The sequence below is a fragment of the Callospermophilus lateralis genome, chromosome 2 (genome assembly GCF_048772815.1).
Source record: "Callospermophilus lateralis isolate mCalLat2 chromosome 2, mCalLat2.hap1, whole genome shotgun sequence".
NCBI classification, from domain to species: domain Eukaryota; kingdom Metazoa; phylum Chordata; class Mammalia; order Rodentia; family Sciuridae; genus Callospermophilus; species Callospermophilus lateralis.
This window is the reverse complement of record NC_135306.1, coordinates 20,296,692-20,318,148: the sequence shown is the minus strand read 5'-3', so window position 1 is coordinate 20,318,148 and position 21,457 is coordinate 20,296,692. Positions and strand designations below refer to the sequence as shown.

General features: G+C 39.0%; 2 protein-coding genes across 4 annotated transcripts in view; one reads left to right on the top strand and one right to left on the bottom strand.

Moving 5' to 3' along the window:
- The window catches only part of Slc31a1 (solute carrier family 31 member 1), a 33,588-nt gene extending 20,532 nt beyond the window's left edge, over positions 1-13,056 (top strand). Inside the window, exons 2-5 of the mRNA XM_076845658.2 lie at positions 5,475-5,638; positions 6,304-6,376; positions 8,480-8,648; positions 9,795-13,056. Coding sequence (XP_076701773.1) covers positions 5,513-5,638; positions 6,304-6,376; positions 8,480-8,648; positions 9,795-9,996 — 570 coding nt within the window. The 5' untranslated portion in view covers positions 5,475-5,512 and the 3' untranslated portion in view covers positions 9,997-13,056. The remainder of the gene's footprint in view (positions 1-5,474; positions 5,639-6,303; positions 6,377-8,479; positions 8,649-9,794) is intronic.
- Cdc26 (cell division cycle 26) overlaps positions 1-21,457 on the bottom strand; it is a 31,861-nt gene that overhangs the window by 7,727 nt on the left and 2,677 nt on the right. Inside the window, exon 4 of one of the 3 annotated variants that reach the window (XM_076845661.1) lies at positions 15,442-15,876. The exons of the other annotated variants lie outside the window; for them this stretch is intronic. Within the exon in view, the coding sequence (XP_076701776.1) occupies positions 15,700-15,876 (177 nt within the window). The 3' untranslated portion in view covers positions 15,442-15,699. Of the gene's footprint in view, positions 1-15,441; positions 15,877-21,457 lie in introns of those variants that run through there. 3 annotated transcript variants of the gene reach the window in all.

Sequence of the window (21,457 nt, the reverse complement as noted above, 5' to 3'; positions counted from 1 at the left end):
ATACAAGGAAGTTTTGAAAGCTATTTGTTTAAATACTGCACCATATTTATTAAATGAGGGAAAGAAGGAAACAGAAATGCAGAGCTGACTGACATTCAATAGCATGTGCAGTGTCCCAAATCTAATAGTACTCGGGGCAGCAGAAACAATGGCATACAGCCAACTTCAAGTACCTACCTGAAGATAAATATTCCCTAGAAACTAAACAATGTAAAACCTTCCTTAGAAAGATTTCTGAACTATTCTATGTAAATTCAGTTCAATGTGAATTTGTGCTTGATTGTTTGTTTGTTTGTTTGTTTTGGAAGGGGGGGGTCTGGGGATTGAACTCAGGGGCATATAACCCCTGAGCCACATCCCCAGCCCTTTTTGTATTTTATTTAGAGATAAGGTCTCATTGAGTCATTTAGTGTCACCCTTTTGCTGAGGCTGGCTTTGAACTTGCAATCCGCCTGCCTCAGCTTTTCCAGCTGCTAGGATACAGGCGTGCTCAGCTGCCCCTGGCTTTTTTTTTTTTTTTTTTTTTTTTAAATAGTCAATTCCTAGGGGCTGGGGATGTGGCTCAAGTGGTAGTGCACTCGCCTGGCATGCATGCGGCCCGGGTTCGATCCTCAGCACCACATACAAACAAAGATGTTGGTCCACCGAAAACTAAAAATAAATATTAAAAATTCTCATTCATTCTCCCTCTCTCTCTCTCTCTCTCTCTCTCTCTCTCAAAAAAAAAAAAAAAAAATAGTCAATTCCTAGATCATTTCTCCTTGCTTTAAAGATCCTAGAAGTGTTCTGTGTTTGAAAAAGGAGCTCTTAAGAACTATTCATATGCCTATTGATAGCCACTTCATGGTCTTTAGAAGTCAAGATAGGCTAAAAAAGAACTTGAAAATGGTCTTTGCTAGAGTACTTTATAGGAGAGAAACTAATAGAAGACTAATAGAAGTTGATTAATTTCTTCTCCTACAAAGTTCACTTACTGGATTTTTCTTATTCAGGGTCTTTTATGCGCTGGTAAAAGATCGAATAATGATAATAGCTATAATTTTCCAGGCACTATGCTGGATGCTTTATGTATGTCATCTCATTTAATACTCCCAGCATCCCTGCTCCAAGATCAACAGTCTGGAAACCAGCTCCAGAAAGACTAATAACTTTCTGAGGTAAAACAATCGGTGGACTTTCCAAATTCTTTTATAGACATTTTCTTGTTGCATAAAGTTCTCTCATTCAAAATCTGTTCTAGATTCACATTCTTTTGATTTCCATTAAGAAAGACTAGTACACCTGAACTGGCAAAAATGTAAATGAAAGTATAATATTTTTAGTCTTTCATAGAGCTATAAGCTCAATTTAGTAAATAAAAAGTTTTAGGTAGGGGCTGGGGTTGTGGCTGGGGCTGGGGTTGTAGCTCAGTGGTAGAGCACTCACCTCTCATGTGTGAGACCCTGGGTTCGATCCTCAGCACCACATAAAAATAAATAAAACAAAATAAAGATATTGTGCCCATGTATAACTAAAAAAAAAAGTTTTTAGGTAGATTTTATCATAAATTAAAAGTTAACAATTTTAAATTGGTTTTCAGTTTTATCCCTGAGTTATCTATTCAGGTTTTTTGCTAGACTTCTTTAGAAATAATTTGTAAACTTGATGAAATGATAGAGTAAGGATTAGAGGAAAAATTAATGGTGGAGGTTTTAGCCTGGAACTAGCATATATGCATAGATTGCCTTTAAAAATAACAAATTCAATGAATCAATAAAAACTGTTTTACCAAGAATATATTGAGGTTCTACCTATCACTCATTACTCTTCTGCAAGTTCCTTTACTTGTAATTGCTTTATAATCAAGAACCCTGATTCCATAAAAGTGAAGTTCAACTACTTTGGGGACCTTGAACTCAGTTCTTAGAAAGAAATGGTAAGGATAGAACTAAAAGAGAAAACAGTTCACAGAGAACAAGTAAGATTGGCTGTTTAGTTCAGAAAAACTCAAATAAATCAAAGCCAGAACAGCACAGCTCATGATTACCATGAAGTTAAACCATTCTCTTCAGATTACAGATTGAGAGAGCAAACAGTATTACTGTGTTCCCTGACTTTGACTTATTCTTCAGGACTCATTTTTATTATGAAAGAAGCTGGGCTAGGTCATCTTAGAGTAAAGCTATCAAAGGAAATAGATGAAAACAACAATTCAAGCTTACTTCCTATACACAGAATTTCTGTTTTAATTAGAGAATGAGTTTGGTGTGTTTTAGAAGGTGGGTTTTCTAAAATCAAAAGGCACATCACATCAAACAGGTAGAGAAAATATTGCTTTTATTTATTATTCCTTAATAATTAATTTGTAAATTTCTCCTCTTTTGGTATCATTTAGGTTTGACATGTGTCCATGGGATTTTCCTAGAATAGATTTTTTATTGTTGTAGTGCTAGGGATTGCTCTACCACTGAACTCTAACCCCAGCCCAGTGTAAGGCTTTTAGTGACCATAAGAACTTACCAGGTTTGGCTTCATTTTGAGCCTACAGTGTATATTCATATATTAATTTCCACCAGATTTATATCTCTTATTCATATACCACTGGGTAAACCTTACATAGGATTCCATTACAGAGGTGCATGCATAAGGCCCTGGGTTCAATCCCCAGCACCACAAATGAAAGAAAAAAAAAAAAAAAGGCTCTACACAATGAAAGCAAGTAGATTCTATTCCTGCTCTTTTTTTTTTTTTCCTTTTCTTTTTGTGGTGCTGGGGATTGAACCCAGGGCCTACAAGCACTCTACCAACTGAGCTATAGCCTCAGCCTGCTGTATTTCCTAGAATGTGCAATGTATCACGCACAACTAATACTTCAAAACAGATTTGCAAGGTTTTTTGAGATTTAGACATGAATTCCTGGGTCATTGATATGTCTGAAGATAAACGTAGTTTGGAGGAACAGATTTCTCTGATTGGTAATGAGAATCTGAACAAATGGAACCTGTCAGTCTTCAAAAATTATTAATAGGAAGAATGCTGTAAAAGTTCACAAGGAAATCAAGGATCCATCTCTTAAGTAGTTTGTGGTGCTACATTCTTGCTTTTTTAACAATCTTTTAAATGTCATTTTATATCCCAAATGAATATTGTGGAAGTTCAGTTTACCTTTTAGATTTCAGCCTTGAAACTCCTTGAGAAGGGCTGGGGCAGAGCACTTGCATAACATGTGTGAGGCACTGGGTTCAATCCTTAGCACCACATAAAAATAAATAAAATAAAGGCATTCTGTCCATCTACAACTACCAAAAAAAAAAATGCTGAAACTTGATTGTTAGGCTTCATTACCAAAAAAGAAAAAGAAAGAAAGAAACTCCTTGAGGAGAGACTATGTCTGGTTCATTTCTGTATCTCCCTCAAGTCTTCTAGTACAGAAGCACTCAGCAAATGTTAACTGCTTCTTCATGGCCATGATTCAATGTTGATAATATGGAATGAAATTATCTTCATGGTTCTTTAATATTATCATCATTTTCCAGACTCTTCATTGGAAGAGAACAAAATTTGTGACTTCTGTTTTGGTCTCTTTAGAGGGGATGGGTTTGCAGTCATTCTGGCTGGCAAAAGTCTTTTCATTCTGACGTCACAGGTTATGAGTCAAAGAAGAGAAAATAGATGCTGAATATTTGTGTATTTCATTAGACACACATGGCTCCCTATATAAACCATAATTTATAATCGCTCAGATACCAGAAATCTCTTCATCCCACCATAATTTCCTGTCAAGAAACTGCTGCCCACTTATTGATTGTCCAGTCATTGACACTTTGTGCATGCTTTCTGTGTATCCTTTTATTTAGTGTTTACTATAAAATCTTTGTGGGGCTGGGAGTGTAGCTCAGTGTAGAGCACTTGCCAAGCATGCATAAGGCCCTGGGCCCAATCCCCAGTACCAAAAAAAAACCTTTGATGGACAAAGATCCTATTAAATATCTCTTTGTACCTCCAGTCCTGTTCTTTTATAACAAAGGTATTAAAAGGATAAGACTGTCAAGCTGTCTAATTGTAAAATAATTTAGTGTCTGGCATCAAAGTTTTTAAAATTCAGAGCAGAATTTGATTATGCCTGACAGAGGTTCTGCATTGTCCTTTTCTGAAATAAAAAAACCTGTTTCTTAAGGCTGCTGAGATAGAATCATGGGATACAAATTGAAGAGGGGAAAATAGATGGCTGAATATTTGTGTTTTTGAGTTACACACACGCAGCTCCCTGAATAACTCTCCTACCTAAGGCATATCTCTTCTCTACCTCTTGGTAATGTTATAATATTGCCCTGTTTATATCCTCCATGTACTAATCATACCCTGAAATTGTTTATTTACTTCATTGTTTATTTCCTTATTGGTTACCATGTTTGTTTTATTTACTGTTGAATTATTAGCACATAGCTGAGAGTTCAGCCTATGATAGGAACTCGATAAATATTTCAATAAATAGTCTGAATAGATAATGAGAAGCAAACTTCAGCTAATGGACATGAATACCTGGTTGGAATTTCTAAAGCCCACTCTTTTTTTCCACAAATTGGAGTTGAGGGACACATCTAGATATTCTACCAAGACCAGCCTCTCTACACACATCCCAACTTCCCAGTCCCCTGCCTTGTTCCAAGTTGACTTTTCAGTAAAGCATTAAATGGTAATAAAAATACAAGCCTGAATATGCACTGTCTAGACTTAATTCAATAGAGAATATCCAATTTATACCTTGTTTTTCATGTTCTTAACTCTAATGTCCTGATGGGATGGAAAATGTGTCTTGGGTCTGAGCACACTGCTTGCCTAGGGCAGCAACAGACCTTTCTTCAAATTTAAATTAGCTGAAGCCTGGTTTCCTATAAGTGAAAATAGAATATCCTGATTAAACACAGGCCATTCCACTTAGGTGACTTATCCAAAGTATTAGCTTTTTTATCTACTGACATTTATGATTAGAAAGCCTTAGGGTAATTAAATTTAATTAATGGCATCCTTTTGTACATTAGTACAAATTATCTGTTTCCTGCCAAAGAAGCTGCTTTTCTTCTCCTTATCTCATATTTAAATTTGAATACATATTAAAATGTCTTTTAAAAAAACAACTGTATACTGGGGAATAAGACTGATCAAATTGCATTACGTGCATGGAATATGGCATAGTGAATCTCACTATCATGTACAATTATAATGCACCAATAAAATTTTTTTTAATTAGAAAAAAAGAAACAACTCTGCAGAATAAGGATTGCGTGTTTTAAGCCACAGGTACAGAACTTTCTGCTACCATCTCCAAATGTGTTATGTTATAGTTCAAGTTATTTGAACTCTCCATCTGTAGATTATGAAAATAATTCTGAGTAAAGATGCTAGGAAAGTGTTCATTCATTGCATGATATTCTATCAAGTATCAAGAAACAATATTTCTGTATACTTAAGCAAAAATAATTCTTTCTCTTAAGTTTGACTCTTCTGCCGACTTTCAACTTTTCCTGGAAAAATGGACCATTCCCATCATATGGGGATGAACCATACGAACCACAGTAGCACCACGCCACCATCTCACCATCACCCAACCTCAGCTTCACACTCCCATGGCGGAGGAGACGGCGACATGATGATGATGGTAAGTGCCCGAAGAGGCAGCCCAGGCCCTCCCCCGATCAGCTCTAGAAGTAGTGGGATTTTAGTACTGGAAGGTTATTATCTTTAAAGATCAGCTAGCGGATGAAGAAGCGCTAATGCCGATCCCCAAACATGTCAAATGATTTGCCTAAATGTGGCAAATACAGAGTTACACCAGAAAAAATATTTCTAGGGACTCTTCTCTAGTCCCTTCTTTTGAAATTCACCTTCTTCTGGATTAAGTTCTGGGCTTTTTTTTATTTTTTTAAAGCCTTCATCTTTTTTTTTTTTTTTTTTTTTAAGATGGACACAATACCATCTTATTTTATTTTATTTATTTTGTGTGGTGCTAAGGATCAAACCCAGTGCCTCACACATGTGAGGCAAGAGCTCCACCACTGAGCTCCATCCCAGCCCCAATTTCTGGGCTTCCTGCTTTGTGTAGAAAGAGAAACAGACCCCAGGTGCTGGGGAGGGCACAGGGAGTGCCGCTGCTCAAGGCCTATGGCATTAATGCTAATGTGAGGGAGAAGGCCTCCCACTTCCATGGACGTCATTTCTTAACTCTCACCCAAACCTGTTACTTTTAAATATGCTAAGCCTCTTTGGCATTTTCATTTAGGATCATCAATCATTTCTAATGAATTTACTTTGGTTTTCTGGCAGCCTATGACCTTCTACTTTGGCTTTAAGAATGTGGAACTGTTGTTTTCCGGTTTGGTGATCAATACAGCTGGAGGTGAGTAAGCCAGCAGGTGGTGTTTAAAGGTGACAGTCACTTGAGAAATGGTGACAGAGAATTTGGAAACTCAGCACCTCTTTCTGTCCAAACTACTGAATCAGTATGGTTATGTCATATAATTACCATATTTCCTATCCCCTAAAAGTAGTACTCATTTTGATCCTCTGTTAAACCTCCCTTCATTAATATGTATGTTTTGTAACTCTGAAAAATAATTTAGATACCAGATAGGAACCTTCTGCAATTCATTTCCTTTCATCCTTTTCCAGAGTGTTTCCTTGTTTGATAAGTTATTGGAACTGGACCTAAGACCAAGTTCAAATAGCACAAAATAACCCTAGGTTAAAGACTACTGGGCTAGTATAATCCTCCTATTTCACAGATACATTAAGCCTCAAATAGTGAAATGGCTTGCCCAAGATCACATAGAGTTAGCATGTCAGAGCTAAGACAAGGACCCAGACCTTCTTAGAACTGCCTGGGCTAGCACTGTTTCTAGTGTACTAAACTGTGGACAACATCTTTTCCAATTCTTAGAGTCATATCCAGTTTAGGAGTGATAACCCACCTTTCATGTCTATCATGTTGCATTAGTATGCTTTAAATTAAAAATGCTAAAGCTCAGTAGTCAGTTGGACTGCTTTAGGTACCAGATATATAATCTACATAATCTGTTTTGGGGAAATGGGCTATTGTGTTAGTTCAGGTATTGTGTTAAATTATTAGGATGATACATTAATGTCATTATCAGAACTTCACAGTATGAAGACAGCATTGAAATGCCTATTGAAGAAATGTAGTCTGCAGAGCTCAGTGGCATATGCCTCTAATCCCAGTTATTTGGGAGGCTGAGGCAGGAGGAGGATCACAAATTCAAGGACAGTCTTGACAACTTAGAGAGTCCCTATTTTACGATAAAAAGAAAAAAGGAGGGGCTGGGGATGTGGCTCAAGCGGTAGCGCGCTCGCCTGACATGCGTGCGGCCCGGGTTCGATCCTCAGCACCACATACAAACAAAGATGTTGTGTCTGCCGAGAACTAAAAAATAAATATTAAAAAATTCTCTCTCTCTCTTTCTCCCTCCCCCACTCTCTCTCTCTCCCATTCTCTCTTAAAAAAAAAAAAAAAGAAAAGAAAAAAGGAGGTGAGTAAGCCATCTTATGGAGACACACAAAACTGTTGGGTAAGAAGATTAGGGATGGACCTCAGGGGTAGGATGCCCGAGTTCAACCCTTAGTAACAGGGGAAAAGAAGAAGAAAAAAAAGTCAGCATTTAAAAATAGGTTGTTGGGCTGAGGCTGGGGCTGTGGCTCTAGCGGTAGCGCGCTCGCCTGGCATGCGTGCGGCCCGGGTCCGATCCTCAGCACCACATACAAAGATGTTGTGTCCGCCGAAAACTAAAAAATAAATATTAAAAAAAATTCTCTCTCTCTCTCTCTCTCTCTCTCTCTCTCTTTAAAAAAAAAAAATAGGTTGTTAACAGGAGGCTGAGGCAGATCATTTGAGCCCAGGAGTTCAAGACCAGACTAGACAGCTCAGGAAGGCCCTACTCAAAAACAATTATGTTATTCCCCTTTTCGATAATCTACAATGTCTCAATGTAACAGAGCTGACTTAATAACATCCAGCAGCCAGACCAAAGGGTTATTGTTCAGATGACTTTTTGTATCTTAATCAGAAAGTAAGCCTAACACAGGGGTGCATATCTGTAGTCCCGGCTATTTAGGAGGCTGAGTCAAAAGGATCATTTGAGCCCAGGCATTTGAGATGGGCCTAGGCAAAACAGCAAGAGCCTCTCTGGAAAGAAAAAAATGTAAATTTGGTATGTAACTTGGATAGATTACAATGTTAGCTTGTACAAGTCTCTAGGTTCAAGTCCCAGCATGAGAGAAAGAGTGTTCTCCACCAGAAGCCATGGTTTTCATTAATGACAGCTGCTCTCCTATCTAAGCAGGTAAAGAGGTAACAATACAAAAACAAAACGTTGATAGAGCCAAGAGTTGCAGTACTTGTTCTCTGCTGTCTCTCTAGCTGGACGGCACACTGGCTAATGATTTGGACAGGTTTGAAAGTACCACCATCTTTTCTTTCCCCACTTAGAAATGGCTGGAGCTTTTGTGGCAGTGTTTTTACTAGCAATGTTCTATGAAGGACTCAAGATAGCCCGGGAGAGTCTGCTGCGCAAGTCACAAGTCAGCATTCGCTACAATTCCATGCCTGTCCCAGGACCAAATGGAACCATTCTTATGGAGACACACAAAACTGTTGGGTAAGAATATTGAACAAATCCAGATGGAAGTTCTAGAGAGATGATTTAGTTGAGCAGCAAAGCAGCTAGTCTGTTAGCAGTATCTTATCGGCCTCCGACCTGAGATAGTGATTCTATGGAACCTTGATCAAAACTGGCTTTGGGAGGTTAGGGGTTGTAGGTTACAATGGGTCAAAGCAAGAGTAATAGAAACTTTCTGAGTTGTAAGTTGTAAGTATTGGTCATTTTGGAAAGTCAGTAAAATCTGTATTTTTAAATATTTGCCAAAATAATAATGAACAAGTTAGGAATTTTAGGTGAGGGTATAAAAGAATGGCAGAATACAAATGATTCCTTTCTCTCAAGCCAGTTCTATCTTCATTTTGTTTACAATATAGGAGTTTTATGTCTGTTCTAAGAAAGTATTTGGATAACTTTTGGTTTTCCCTAGATATCAGGAAATGCTTTTTGAGATTCAGATTTCTTTTTAGAAATGTAGATCTTAAAACTAGATTGGACCTTATGAAATTCTATAGACCAACATCCTACTTTCAGGCAACAATATTATTTATTTCTGTTGCACTGATGAGCTTATGGGGGCCCAAAAAGGTATGGTACCTGAGGTGATACAGAGTACAAGTTGTCAGGTCTCCTGTTCCTGATTTCTACTATCCCACCCAACTTTCACTTCTGATTCATTTTTGTAAAGTGTGAACTTTGCAAAGTTGGAGACCCCCAAAATATTCAGGCAGAGGGGCTGGGAATGTAGCTGAGTGGTAGAGCACTTACTAGCCTGGGTGAGGCCTTGAGTTCAATTCCCAATACCACAAAAAGAAAAGAAAAACAAAGTTTAAAAATATTCAGGCAAATAAGTGTGGAAGAGTGGGTTAGGATCCAAGGGAGAGAGAGAAACCAAGATAACTTCTCCTCCTTTACACCCCTCTCAAAAGGGTACCTCCTTCTGACTCATAACCTATCTGACCACTGCTTATAAACCTGGCAGCCCTATGGTGTTTCATTTCAGATGTCAGTGAGCAACAAGCATACACACAAGTACCGTGAATTGGCAGGGTGGCTGTGAGGCTGAGCTCATGGGCACAATTGCTCCCCGTTTCTCCTGATTGCAGAGCTCCTGTGAGATGATCATGTGTCCTTCTTTATCCCCAGGCAGCAGATGCTGAGCTTCCCTCACCTCCTGCAGACAGTGCTGCATGTCATCCAGGTGGTCATCAGTTACTTCCTCATGCTCATCTTCATGACCTACAATGGGTACCTCTGCATTGCAGTAGCAGCAGGGGCTGGAACAGGATACTTTCTCTTCAGCTGGAAGAAGGCAGTGGTAGTGGACATCACAGAGCATTGCCATTAACATCAGATTCCATGGTGTGGCCTTATCAATTGCAGTGGAAAGAGGTTCAAGACTGGAAGACGTGGTTCCTGCTCCAATCATCCCTCTTGCTCCTCTTTACACAAACACACACACCTGCTGAATAGAGGTCTAGTTTACAGTCTCCAAGATAAAATGGTGATCTCCCAAACTGTTTTTTTCTAATAAGCTGAGATTCTCATTCCTTTTAAGAAGCCTCCCAAAAGCTGTCCTCTCCCCCCTCATCACCCTAGATCCTTGTCTAATCCAGGTAGCTTTCTAGTGGATGACTTGTTCATCTGTGTCCTTTTTTAATCTTCTGGGTTTTCTTTAACAGACAATATGTGAATTTGGTGGGATTTTTTTCTGGGTCAGTGATGGATCAGGATTAACTTCAGCCAGCAATGGTAGCTGAGAGAGATTCTTGCCCAACTAAACCCAGGACTCAAACATCATATTAGAAAGTAAGCTTTAGTCTTTGGACTCAGTGGGTGAGAACGACATTGTGCCTTCTCTAGGTGTAGTGTGTGGCACAAAATCTTTGTAGCTTTTAAGGTGTTTTGAGACTAAAACAGGCCTAGAGCTTGCAGAATGTTTATTATTGGGCTGTGAACTCATCAACGTGTGTTCCCACTTAATATTTTGATTTGAAGGAGCTTGTCAGTTAAAAAAAAAAAAAGACAATCAATTAGAGATTTTATTTTTAAATAAAACCATTGGCATTTTACTTTGAAATGGTACTTTGGTTTTTCCAAGCTGAATTTAGCAAAAGAGTTCGAATTCTTTTTTCACATTATTTCCTTGTGTCTGCATCTAAACCAGTGATTTTCAACCTTTAGCATGCATCTTAGAATCACCTGGTGGGTTTGGTAAGACATTAGTTGTGGGCCTTAACCCCAGAGCCCCCAAATTGGCATTTCTAAGTTCCCAGGTGATAATTCCTGCTGATGGTCCAGAGGGCAACACTTTGAGAATCTGCTTTAAACTGAGGAAGTGTCACCTGGGGAGGAGAGGGGCTCCCTGGGCATGAAAATTTGAATTGCTGGTTATAGATGCTATGTCTGAGCATACCTCACATAGTGAAGCTGCTAGTCAATACTTTATCATTCCACAAACATTTTTTCAGCTCCTGCTGTGTGTGTGCACAGGTGTGAAGGACTATAGCCAAAGTACTTTTATCAGCATGTATGAAGTCACTCATCCTTATTTTTAAGATCTGTGGTTTCTTGGAAGTAGTTTGAAGGCTGAGAGAGACCTTTGATCTGTAGTGTAAATCAAGATAGGCATGGGCCAGGAGGGCAAAAGCCCCGTTTTCTCTTTGGAGAGACTTAGGGTGTAGTCTGCTGATGGCCAGATCTTCCTCATCCTCCACCATCTATGCCCCTGCAGGGCAGATCCGAATTGTCTGTGTGACCATCTTTATTACTCTTGGGGACTGAATTAGATCACAGGTGGCCCAAACCTCTTTTCACAATGAAGAATCATATTGGATTTTTATTCTGTTCAATCTTAGTCTGTACTGCAGTCTTCTTCCCAAACTACCTCTTTAAAGTGATTCTTCCTGTGCTGGTCTGTTAAATCTTGCCCTTCTTGGTGCTAGAGCCTGCTGTGCCTCAGGGCAGAGAAGACAAAAAAATATATATATCTCATAGACCTGTGGTTTTGAAGTTTGTACTTTCTCTGTGGCTGCCGGTTAAATATTGGAGAGTGAGGAATGTGTACTTCTATGGCTTTGAACCAAGAGGGTTATGGCCTACTGGATTGAGGTTAAAATCCAAGCAGCAGCATTTAGAGCTTTGTGCTTTCCTCTCATTTCATCTCCTTATAGTGCTGATACTTAGCAAGAGCCGTGAATGACAGGTGCTGACAGAGTCCAGCATTAAGGTATAAAAGCTTCTTTTTGTGGCAGAAGCCAAGGGATGATAAAACCTGAGGAATGTGTAAGAATCAATGCCCAGTAGTGACTCTGGTGCTCTCTAGAAATCTCAACATGAGCTACTATAAACTTCCAGAAACAAGATCTTATCAGTAAGTGAGAAAAATCAAAGCCAAACCAAAAAAAAAAAATCAAGGCCAGTTAAGACAAAGTACTTTGAATTTTAAATTCACCAAGAGAAACCTCAGTTTGGGACAGGTCTTAGGTGTTCAGGGTAGAGAAAAATCTCCTAAAAAGACTGAATTTTAGAGATCCTCAGACTAGGTTACCAAAGGATAAAGCTAGGGAACGTGAAAAAGTTAAAGCTTAAATTCCATCACTCTAGCTTTGTCTCAGTGGTGTTCACTTCTGTATCCCTGTTCACTCAGAATTTACTTCCTGATATCTTTGATTTTTGGGATCTAAACTTCTCTTTCCCTCCTTCCCTGTTCATATCTGCTGGAAGACTGTATCCCCACTTCTTTGACCCTTATTATTCTTCTCTCCTCTTCCCTGTCTTTGTCTTTTCTCCCACATGGTCTAGTGGGTTAAATCTCCCCGGCTCTCCTGGTGTAGTGGGCATTGCTACACGGTGAATATAAATACCAGTCAGAAGTTGGTATTTATAAACCTGTAGAAACCTAAGTATGCTTCAAGAAGCAACTAGAATTTCTCTTAAGACTGGGTAAAGGGCTACCTATTACCCTCCCCAGAGTTATAAAATTGTAGGTGCTGCTCCAGTCTGATGGAGGAACACTCAACTCCTACAAATAAGGAATCCACTTGTCCACCAGGAGAATAGAAATTAAGAGTCTCTTCACTACTGCTATTTAGGGTTGCCCAGAATTCCCTTTCAGTCTGTGGGTACGTAGGTTCCTGTCACAAGGGGCTCCTTTTAAAGATCTAGGGGTGAGGCAGGGGGTACATGTTCATGTCATTTAATTTTCATCCTGCCCCTCCAGCTGCTTCTTCAGAAGATATACCTAAAGATACAAAGTCTGCATTTGATATAATGCCTTAATCATTGGGTCTACAATTCATGTTGACTGTCTTAGATTGTAAGCTCCTGGAGAGCAGTATTGCTGTAGTAGGGATGTTTTAACATGTCATGTGCAAAAGAACAAAATAAATATTTTGATTTTATTTTACTTCTGTGCATGTCTTCCTATCCAGGATGATTATCAGAAGCTGGTCCTTTTCTTTACAGTCTGGACAGAGCTTGGCCATTACCATTGGTTTTTAAGATGTCAGTCTCTCAGATGGCATGATCCTATCATTTTCATCTCACTGTCCTCCCACAAGCTACTACATGTCACAAGATCTACCTGACCCTTTGCATGAAAGAAGTGGTCTTCATGAAGCTGCAGGTCTTCCAGTACACGAAGGATTTCTGCATTTAAAAGCTAATTTTTGCACCTCATAATCCCTTTCCTGTGTTCATGCCATCAGACAGGAGACTCTGAGCTATTTCCAAAGTTTACTACCAAACTTGTTATAAGCATTGACCTTGTCTATCCCTTTGGAAACACCAGAATGTTGCTGTTATTTGCAATTCCTGCTGGCCCCCAGTGGGCATCTTACCTTTCAGTACCACGCCTACTATCTTCCTTTAATGTAATATGAGCATGCACTTTGGAGTCAATGGGTTTGAGTTCAGCCTCCACCACTTACTAACAAGGTGACTTTAGGAAAAATTATTCTAACAATGGGTAAACCTTAGTTTTCTTATTTAGAGGAAGGCAATAATAGCATCTCATTACATTAGGAGCAATATGATTAAGGTACTCCACACTAAACAGGCATCCAAGGCATAGTATGTCTGTTATCGACTGATTATTTTGTTCCATCAGTTTTCAAGAAAAAGAAAGGTTCTCTCTTCTGGAACAGGTTAGTATCTCTTTCTAAGTACCTGACCAACTTCCTCAATTTGGGGATTCCAGAACTGAATAGCTCCTAAGACAGAATTGATGCATGTGATTTCAGTTGTGCTAAAAGATTTACAGTTGCAATAAGCCCTAATTACTAATGTAGTAATTATCTTATGGTTTATAAAATGGTGTGGAAATTCCCTGAGACCTGAAAACAGCAATCTCTCATTCTATCCAATTATCCCCCCTTTCTTAGACTGAGCTGAGGAAGACTAAGAAGGCAAAGTAGCAAAGACGTCTAGAAGCATGGGTTCAGAAGGCAGACCGCCTGTAATCAGATCTCAGCCCTACCACTTAATTGCTGAGCTGTAGTTTCACCTCCTGTGATAGAATAAAGTACCCTCTTCATAGGAGTTAAAATTAGTAAGGTAATCTGCACAAAGCATCTGCTGCTGGCTATTAGTAGAGATGGGGAAGACAGGAACCACAATGTTTTCATGCTTCTGTGCCAATTCATGCTGGAAAGTCATAATGACAAAGACAAAGGCAGAGTCTTGTTTCTTCCTCTTTGTATTTATTTGTGGGGTTTTTTTGCTTGCTTGCTTGCTTGCTTGGTTTGGTTGGTGATTTTCTCCCTTCCATAAGGCCTTTACAGGCTTCGATAGAATATAACTTGATTTCCCTATCTGCAGCCTGGGGTTTCACTATTGTTTTTAAGACAGTAAGGTAACAGAACTGGTGAGTCCTACATAAAACTGGAAGAACAAAGGTTTTGTAAGGATGTCTGGAGTAAAAATGGAAACTATCTCATTCTACCCCAGCATATCCTATATTAATGTTACTCAGACTTAAACTATCCCCAAAAGCCTGGGTAAAACCCATCAATTCTCTTTACAACTGATGATTCCAAAGGTGGTTAATACCTTTGGAATTAATAGTTTCCTGCCATTGAATTTAATGTTGAAATTAGGGCACGATTTGAAATTACCCTCTGAGCTGCTCTTGGATGGGTTCCCACTGGAAAAATTCTTAGGCAAGTTGAGAAAGGAAGAAAAGTTGGAATAACAGTAACACTCGTAGGAGAATCCCTCATGTTTTGCTCCGTTGCCTGTCCTCCCAAAGTTGCACCCAAACCAGTTGCAAAGCCATGCTGTAAACAGATCTGGCACCTACAGCTTGTTCAGTTGACACACAAATCTAATCCCTGTGAGGGCAGGGGTCTTTTTTGTTTGCTTTGTAGTTGTAAATGGACAGAATGCCTTTATTTTGTTTATTTTTATGTTATGCTGAGGATCAAACCCAGTGCCTCACACATGCTAGGCAAGCGCTCTGCTGCTGAGCTAGGGCCCCAGCCCCAGGGGTCTTTTTTGATTGGCACATGGTAGGCATTCAAACCTTGTTAAATAAAAGAGTTAAAAGAAAGTGACAGATCAACCAGAAGATTGTGTACTCTGGGTCTCTAAGTAAAGACTGAAAGGATAATTTTTTGTCCCATACTGGGGATTGTTAACTAAGTGTCCCAGACAGGCCTCAAATTTGAGATTCTCCTGCCTCAGACTCCCAAGTCACAGGGATTATAGATCTGCACAATCACACCCAGCAGCAATTACCTTTTAAAGCCCAGGGTTTAGCAGTGCCACTATGCTTCATCAAGGATGTCTCATGTTTTTCCAAAAATATATTTATTTTTAAAAACAAAAATCAGATAAGTTTTATAGAGTCAAATTTTCCAGAAACAAACCAGAGTTTGGATTCCAGCTTAGAGTGAAAGTCAAACATCAGTAATTTCATGCAGAAGTGATTTCTTTCTACAGGAGGTAAAATATTCTGCTTGACTGCAAGCACTCAATTCTCTAAATCTGATTGTACTTCTGCCATCATTTTATTCCATTCCAGGGCTCTGGCATGCAAACGAATCCATCTCTAAAATTCAAAATTTCCAAATTGAGATGAGCGATTGCTGGGCTTGGGTTGGGGTTTATAACCAATTCGTTCATTAATCATTTGTTCCCGGCTCTTGGGGTCACTGCTGAGCCCCATGGCTCCTTCTCCATCACTGCCTCCTACAACATCCACATCTTCCTTCTGTTTCTTACGGGTCTGCAAGCATAAAATTTTTAGGATTTAAAACATTTTTTAAATTAACCAAATGTGTATGTAGCACTTATCATGTACTAGATGGGCTGGGTTAAAGGACAGGGTTCGGGACTAATGAAAAAAAAAAATCCTAAGTTTAAGATAGTTATGGGTACAAGAGAGATATTGGCATGCAGTGATAAAAGACAGAACTCTTTCTCTCCAGGATGTCATGTCACAGCAAATAGACTATGACAGAGGGAGGCCCACACTGCCACACTCAAGGGTGGAGGAGTTGGGGGTGTGGTGGAGGAGGTTCGGAGCAGGAAGCTGCACCTGGAAAACATGAAAGCAGTGAGGGGGACCAAAGGGTGTTTCAGCAAATGCACTATTCAAGACAACGCATGGAAAAATAATAGGACAGTAAAACAACCATCAAAAATCTACAGCCTGACTGACTCCACGAGGCTACAAGTCTAGAAAGTTTTATGCTTAACAAAAAGTCTGTTTGGGGGCTTTGTTTTGATTTATTTTTTATTTTTTTTTAATTCCTGGTACCACTCCACAACTTACAGGGCAAAATTCATGATGTAATGAAAAGGGGGGAAAAAAAGCTGCAACAGATACAAGACCTTAGTGTATGTGGAACTGACCCTACCCTGCAGTACTGAACAGCTGCTCTTGCTGCTTCTGTGGCTTTGACATTCCTGAACAAGGGTTTCCTGTTTAAACTGCAGTGACCTGTCTGACTATGGGCCATTATTCTTTCTGTGGCAGATTTTTACAGTTTCTCTAATGCATTTGGGACAACTGTCTCCAACTAATTTGTAGCATTCCTGACAATTCTCCCTTTCTCTCCTAAGAACTGCAGCCCTTTCTGCAGTGTTCAGAACCCTCTGCTAACATATCCAGCACCATAGGGACTTGCTTAGGGAGCTTCTTCCACCAAAATTGTCCCCTTTTGTAGGTCCATAATTTTTTCACTATAATTTCCAAAATTATTAGAGTTCCCATCACCCACCATAGTTATCACTTCCAAAACTTCCTCCACTGTAACCAACGTATATCTACCACATCTGCTACCTGGGTTTCCGTATCACCACAGCCTTCTCTACTAATATAACAGGACCATCTCCAACACGGTAATAGCCACCACAACATCCTCCGTGACTCCCTCTTGCTGCCACCACCTCCACCATTATAATCTCTTCTTCCACCAAAGTTTCCACCATAGTCAAAAGTACTTCCACCACCTCCAAAGTTTCTTCCATGGCCCAAAAAGTTGCTAGATCTGCATCCCTAATATCTTTGTGATTCGGCAGACTGAATCTCTTGTTTAGAAAGGGCCTTTTTCACTTTACAATTATGTTCATTAATAGTGTTATTCCTGAACAACTTATTACTGTATCATGAACATCAAAAATTTTCTTCACTGTTACATGTCCACCAGGCTCACAGAATCCTCTCTAGAAATAGTCTTTGGTTCTACTTCATATACATGAGCCTTGTATGGCCACACACATCTCTTAATCCACTTTTTTAAAAAAATTTTCTTAGTTGTAGATGGACACAATACCTTTTATTTTATTTATTCATTTTTATGTAGTGCTGAGAATTAAACTCAGTGCCTCACGTGTGCTAAACAACGCTCTACCACCGAGCTACAACCCCAGCCCCTCATCCACCTTTTTAACACAAGGGGAAGTCACAAAACCAAAACTCTCGGAACATCTTATTTGGGGTCATTTCATTACCAGTACAATCTGTGAGTATGCCTCATTTCTCCAAATATTCTCAAATTATCATCTGTACTCTGAAAGAAAGCTTAGACCACCAACAATTTTCTCAACTGCTCTGGTTCCTTTGGATTCTGTCCCTTCTCTCTCCTGGGGCAGCAGCAATTAGCATCCTGGGCTTGGGGCAATCAGGTGGCAGCTTTACTGTCATTTTGAGATGAGACTTGACTCTTTCAACTCAAGTTCAATATAGGACGAAGAGAAAGAAGCCAGGCTTCATTCTGTTTTCAGAAAAAGGTTTGGCTCTGAAACCACAAGTGACTATAGGATTCATAAAGGATGTCTTAAGTTTGATCATTTTCAAAAAGAGACTAACAATTATGCCCAAAGTACCACCACCTAACTGCAAAATGATATTAGATGATGATAACTTTCTCTAAAGCAGCAAAAAAGAGGTTTAATTGGAGTTCCTTACTAGGAGAGCAGCTCAACTGCTCAAATCCCTAGATTGACCATCACTATATACCCCCTGCTGATGAACTGTGAGCACTTAGCTGCCAACATCAAAGTATTACAATGAATCAGATAACATAGGGATTGAATATTACTAATCTAAAATGTTTGGGTCTTAAAGAGTTTTGAAATTCGGAGGTTTCCAAATTTTGGAATATTCACATAAATTATACAGGTTGATCATCCCTAATCCGAAAATCCCAGATCTGAAATGCTCCAATATCTAAACTTTCCTTTTCCTAACATGAACACTAATCTTCCAGAATCTAGAGTCATGCTAGTTTAATCAAATTTAATTTCAGTAAAAAGTAAAATACCAATTTTCTATTGGTTTCATTTTAGTTTAGGGCAAAATTGTCCCTCCTTTTTAAGTTGCTCTAAAACAGGTCGAACCTACTAGATAATTGCCTTTAGAGGAAGATTAACTCAATGGTGAGCTGACTCTGCAAAGTCAAAGTTCATATGTTAGCATTTTATGAGATTCATTACAACTGAAGTTTATACCATACTTAAAATTTATCTCCAATAATACAATATCAATATAAGTTCTTAAAAAGAAAAAAAAACACAAGATGATATCTGGAGAACACTAAATTTGCTGGGATGAAGAAAGGGGAAAAGAAACCTGATACTAGTCTTAATATGAAATGTATACAATTCACAATAGCTAAACTGTGGAACCAACCTAGATGCCTTCAGTGGATGAATGGATTAAAAAAATGTGGCATATATACACAATGGAATTTTACTCAGCAATAAAAGAGAATAAAATCATGGCATTTGCAGGTAAATGGATGGCACTGGAGAAGATAATGCTAAGTGAAGTTAGCCAATCCCAAAAAACCAAATGCCGAATGTTTTCTCTAAGGAGGCTGACTCATAGTGAGGTAGGGAGGGGGAGCATGGGAGGAATAGATTAATTCTAGATAGGGAAGAGGGGTGGGAGAGAAAGGGAAGGGACAGGGGATTAGCAAGGATGGTGGTATGTGATAGACATCATCATCCAAAGTACATGTATGAAGACATGAATTGGTGTGAACATACTTTATATACAACCAGAGATATGAAAAATTGTGCTGTATGCATGTAGTAAGAATCATAATGCATTCCACTGTCATTTATTTTTTTTAATTTTTAAAAAAATGAAATGTAAACAATATACAGTAAGGTCAACCATGTTCATGGATACATGCAAGTGATAACATCCCCTGCCACATAATGCAAAATATCTAATAGGACAGCAAATGAAAATAGACTTGAAATAAGCCCTCTTTGGGGAACAATTACAGAGATGAATATACTAATTCTTGCCTTCAACAAGTATACAGCCCACAGTGGAGAAAATAGAAAAGCAGACAATTACAATGAAGAGTGATAGTACCTATAAGAGAGATCAGTACCAGGGGAGAAGGCTGAACTTAACCCAGCTGAGGACTGGAATGAGCTGAGTCAAAAGATGAGAAGGAATTAGCCTGACAAAGGACAAGAGCATTTCAGGCAAAGGGAACCCAGTGTGTATAAGCACTGAGATTCAAGTTAAGGATAACCTGGCAGTGGAAGATAAAGTAGAGAGATAAATAAAGACCCAATCACAAAGGGCCTCACATGCCACACTTAAGAATTATGACTCTGTCCTGAAAGCCAATGAAGAATTTAAGTCTTATTAGTAGACATCAAATACTGTTTGGCAAAATCACATTTAAAAATACATATTAAGTTCCTCCTATATGCTAGATGCTGGGAACACAATGATGAAGAAGATAGGCATGATTTCTTCAATCAAGATTTCGAATATTAAATAATTTTATAATAAACAATAATTGCAAATTATAATATTTGCTATGAAAAAAAGTATGGTGCTTCTTGAGACCCAAATGAGATGAAGGTAGTAGGGACAAGAAGGATATAGCTGACTTAGGTAGAGTCAGATGAGGCCTCTCAGACAAAGCGGGGGAAACAGACTAGGACTGGAAGAAAGGGAGCACTCCAGGCAAAGGAACTAATATGTGCCAAGGCCATGGAAAGGATCGATTGTTTGAAATATTCAAAAAAGATGCAAGAAGCCATTGTGTTTAGGATATAGAGAAACAAGGCAAGAGATGAAACTGGAGAGGAACTACAATGTACAGAACCTTACAGGCCCACAAGAAAGAATTCAGATTTTATTCCAAATGCAGGAAACCACTGAGGAGTTTTAAAACAAAGAAAGGCACATCCTGAAAAGAAAATTAAAGATTATTCTAGATACCTGATAAAAAAAATGGATTGACTAGAGAAAAATGGGAGTAGAAAGACCATTTAGAAAGCTACTAAAAAGCTGGGTGTGGTGCTACATGCCTATAATCCCAGCTACTCAGGAGGCTAAGGCAGGAGGATTGCAAGTTTGAGGACAGTCAAAGCAACTTAGTGAGACTGTCTCAAAATAAACTAAAAAGGATTGGGAATGCAGCTCAGTGGTAGAGAGCTTGCCCAGCATGCACAAGACCCTAGACTCAATCCCCAGTCCTGAAGAAAAAGAAAAATAAAACTAGCTATCTTCTAATATTGTACAGGGAGAGATGGTTATTGGGTTGTAACCGCGGAGATGAAAAGGTAGATTCTAGATGTCTAGAATCAGACAATTTACAGACAGATTGAATTTAAAGAATGAGGAAGGGCTGGGGTTGTGGCTCAGTGGTAGAGCGCTCACCTAGCACGTGTGAGGCCCTGGGTTTGATCTCAGCACCACGTAAAAATAAATAAATAAATAAAGGTACTGTGTCCAACTACAACTTAAAAAAAAAAAAAAAAAAGAATGAGGGAAAAGAAGGACTCAAAAATGAGCACTCAGTTTCTGGCCTCAGCAACTGGACAGACACGCAATGGGATGACTGGTTTGATAGAGAAATCAAGTTTTGTCTTTTTTTTTCTTTTTAACATGTTAAGCTCAGTAGGCTGAATGAATAATTACCTCCAAGGCTATCAGTCCCTGATTCCTAGAACCTACAAATTTTATCTTATCTGAAAATAAATAAATAAATCTCTGCAGATATGATTAAATTTAGGAACTTGAGATGGAGTATCCAAGTGAACCCTAAAAGTAATTACATACATGCTTATTAAGGAAGGCAGAGGGAGACTTCACAAACAGAAAAGAAGTGGGAAATGTGCCAGGGAGGCAAGAATGGAGTGAGGTCGCCACAATCCAGGAACACCAGCAGCCTCCAGAAAACAGAAGAGCCAAGACAGTGATTCTCCTACAGCCTCTCCAGGGAGCATGGTCCTGCCAACACCTTCCTTGATTTCAGCCCAATGATACTGACTTCAGATCTGTGGCCAACAGAACTGCAAAGAACAAATTTCTGATTTCAGGCCAC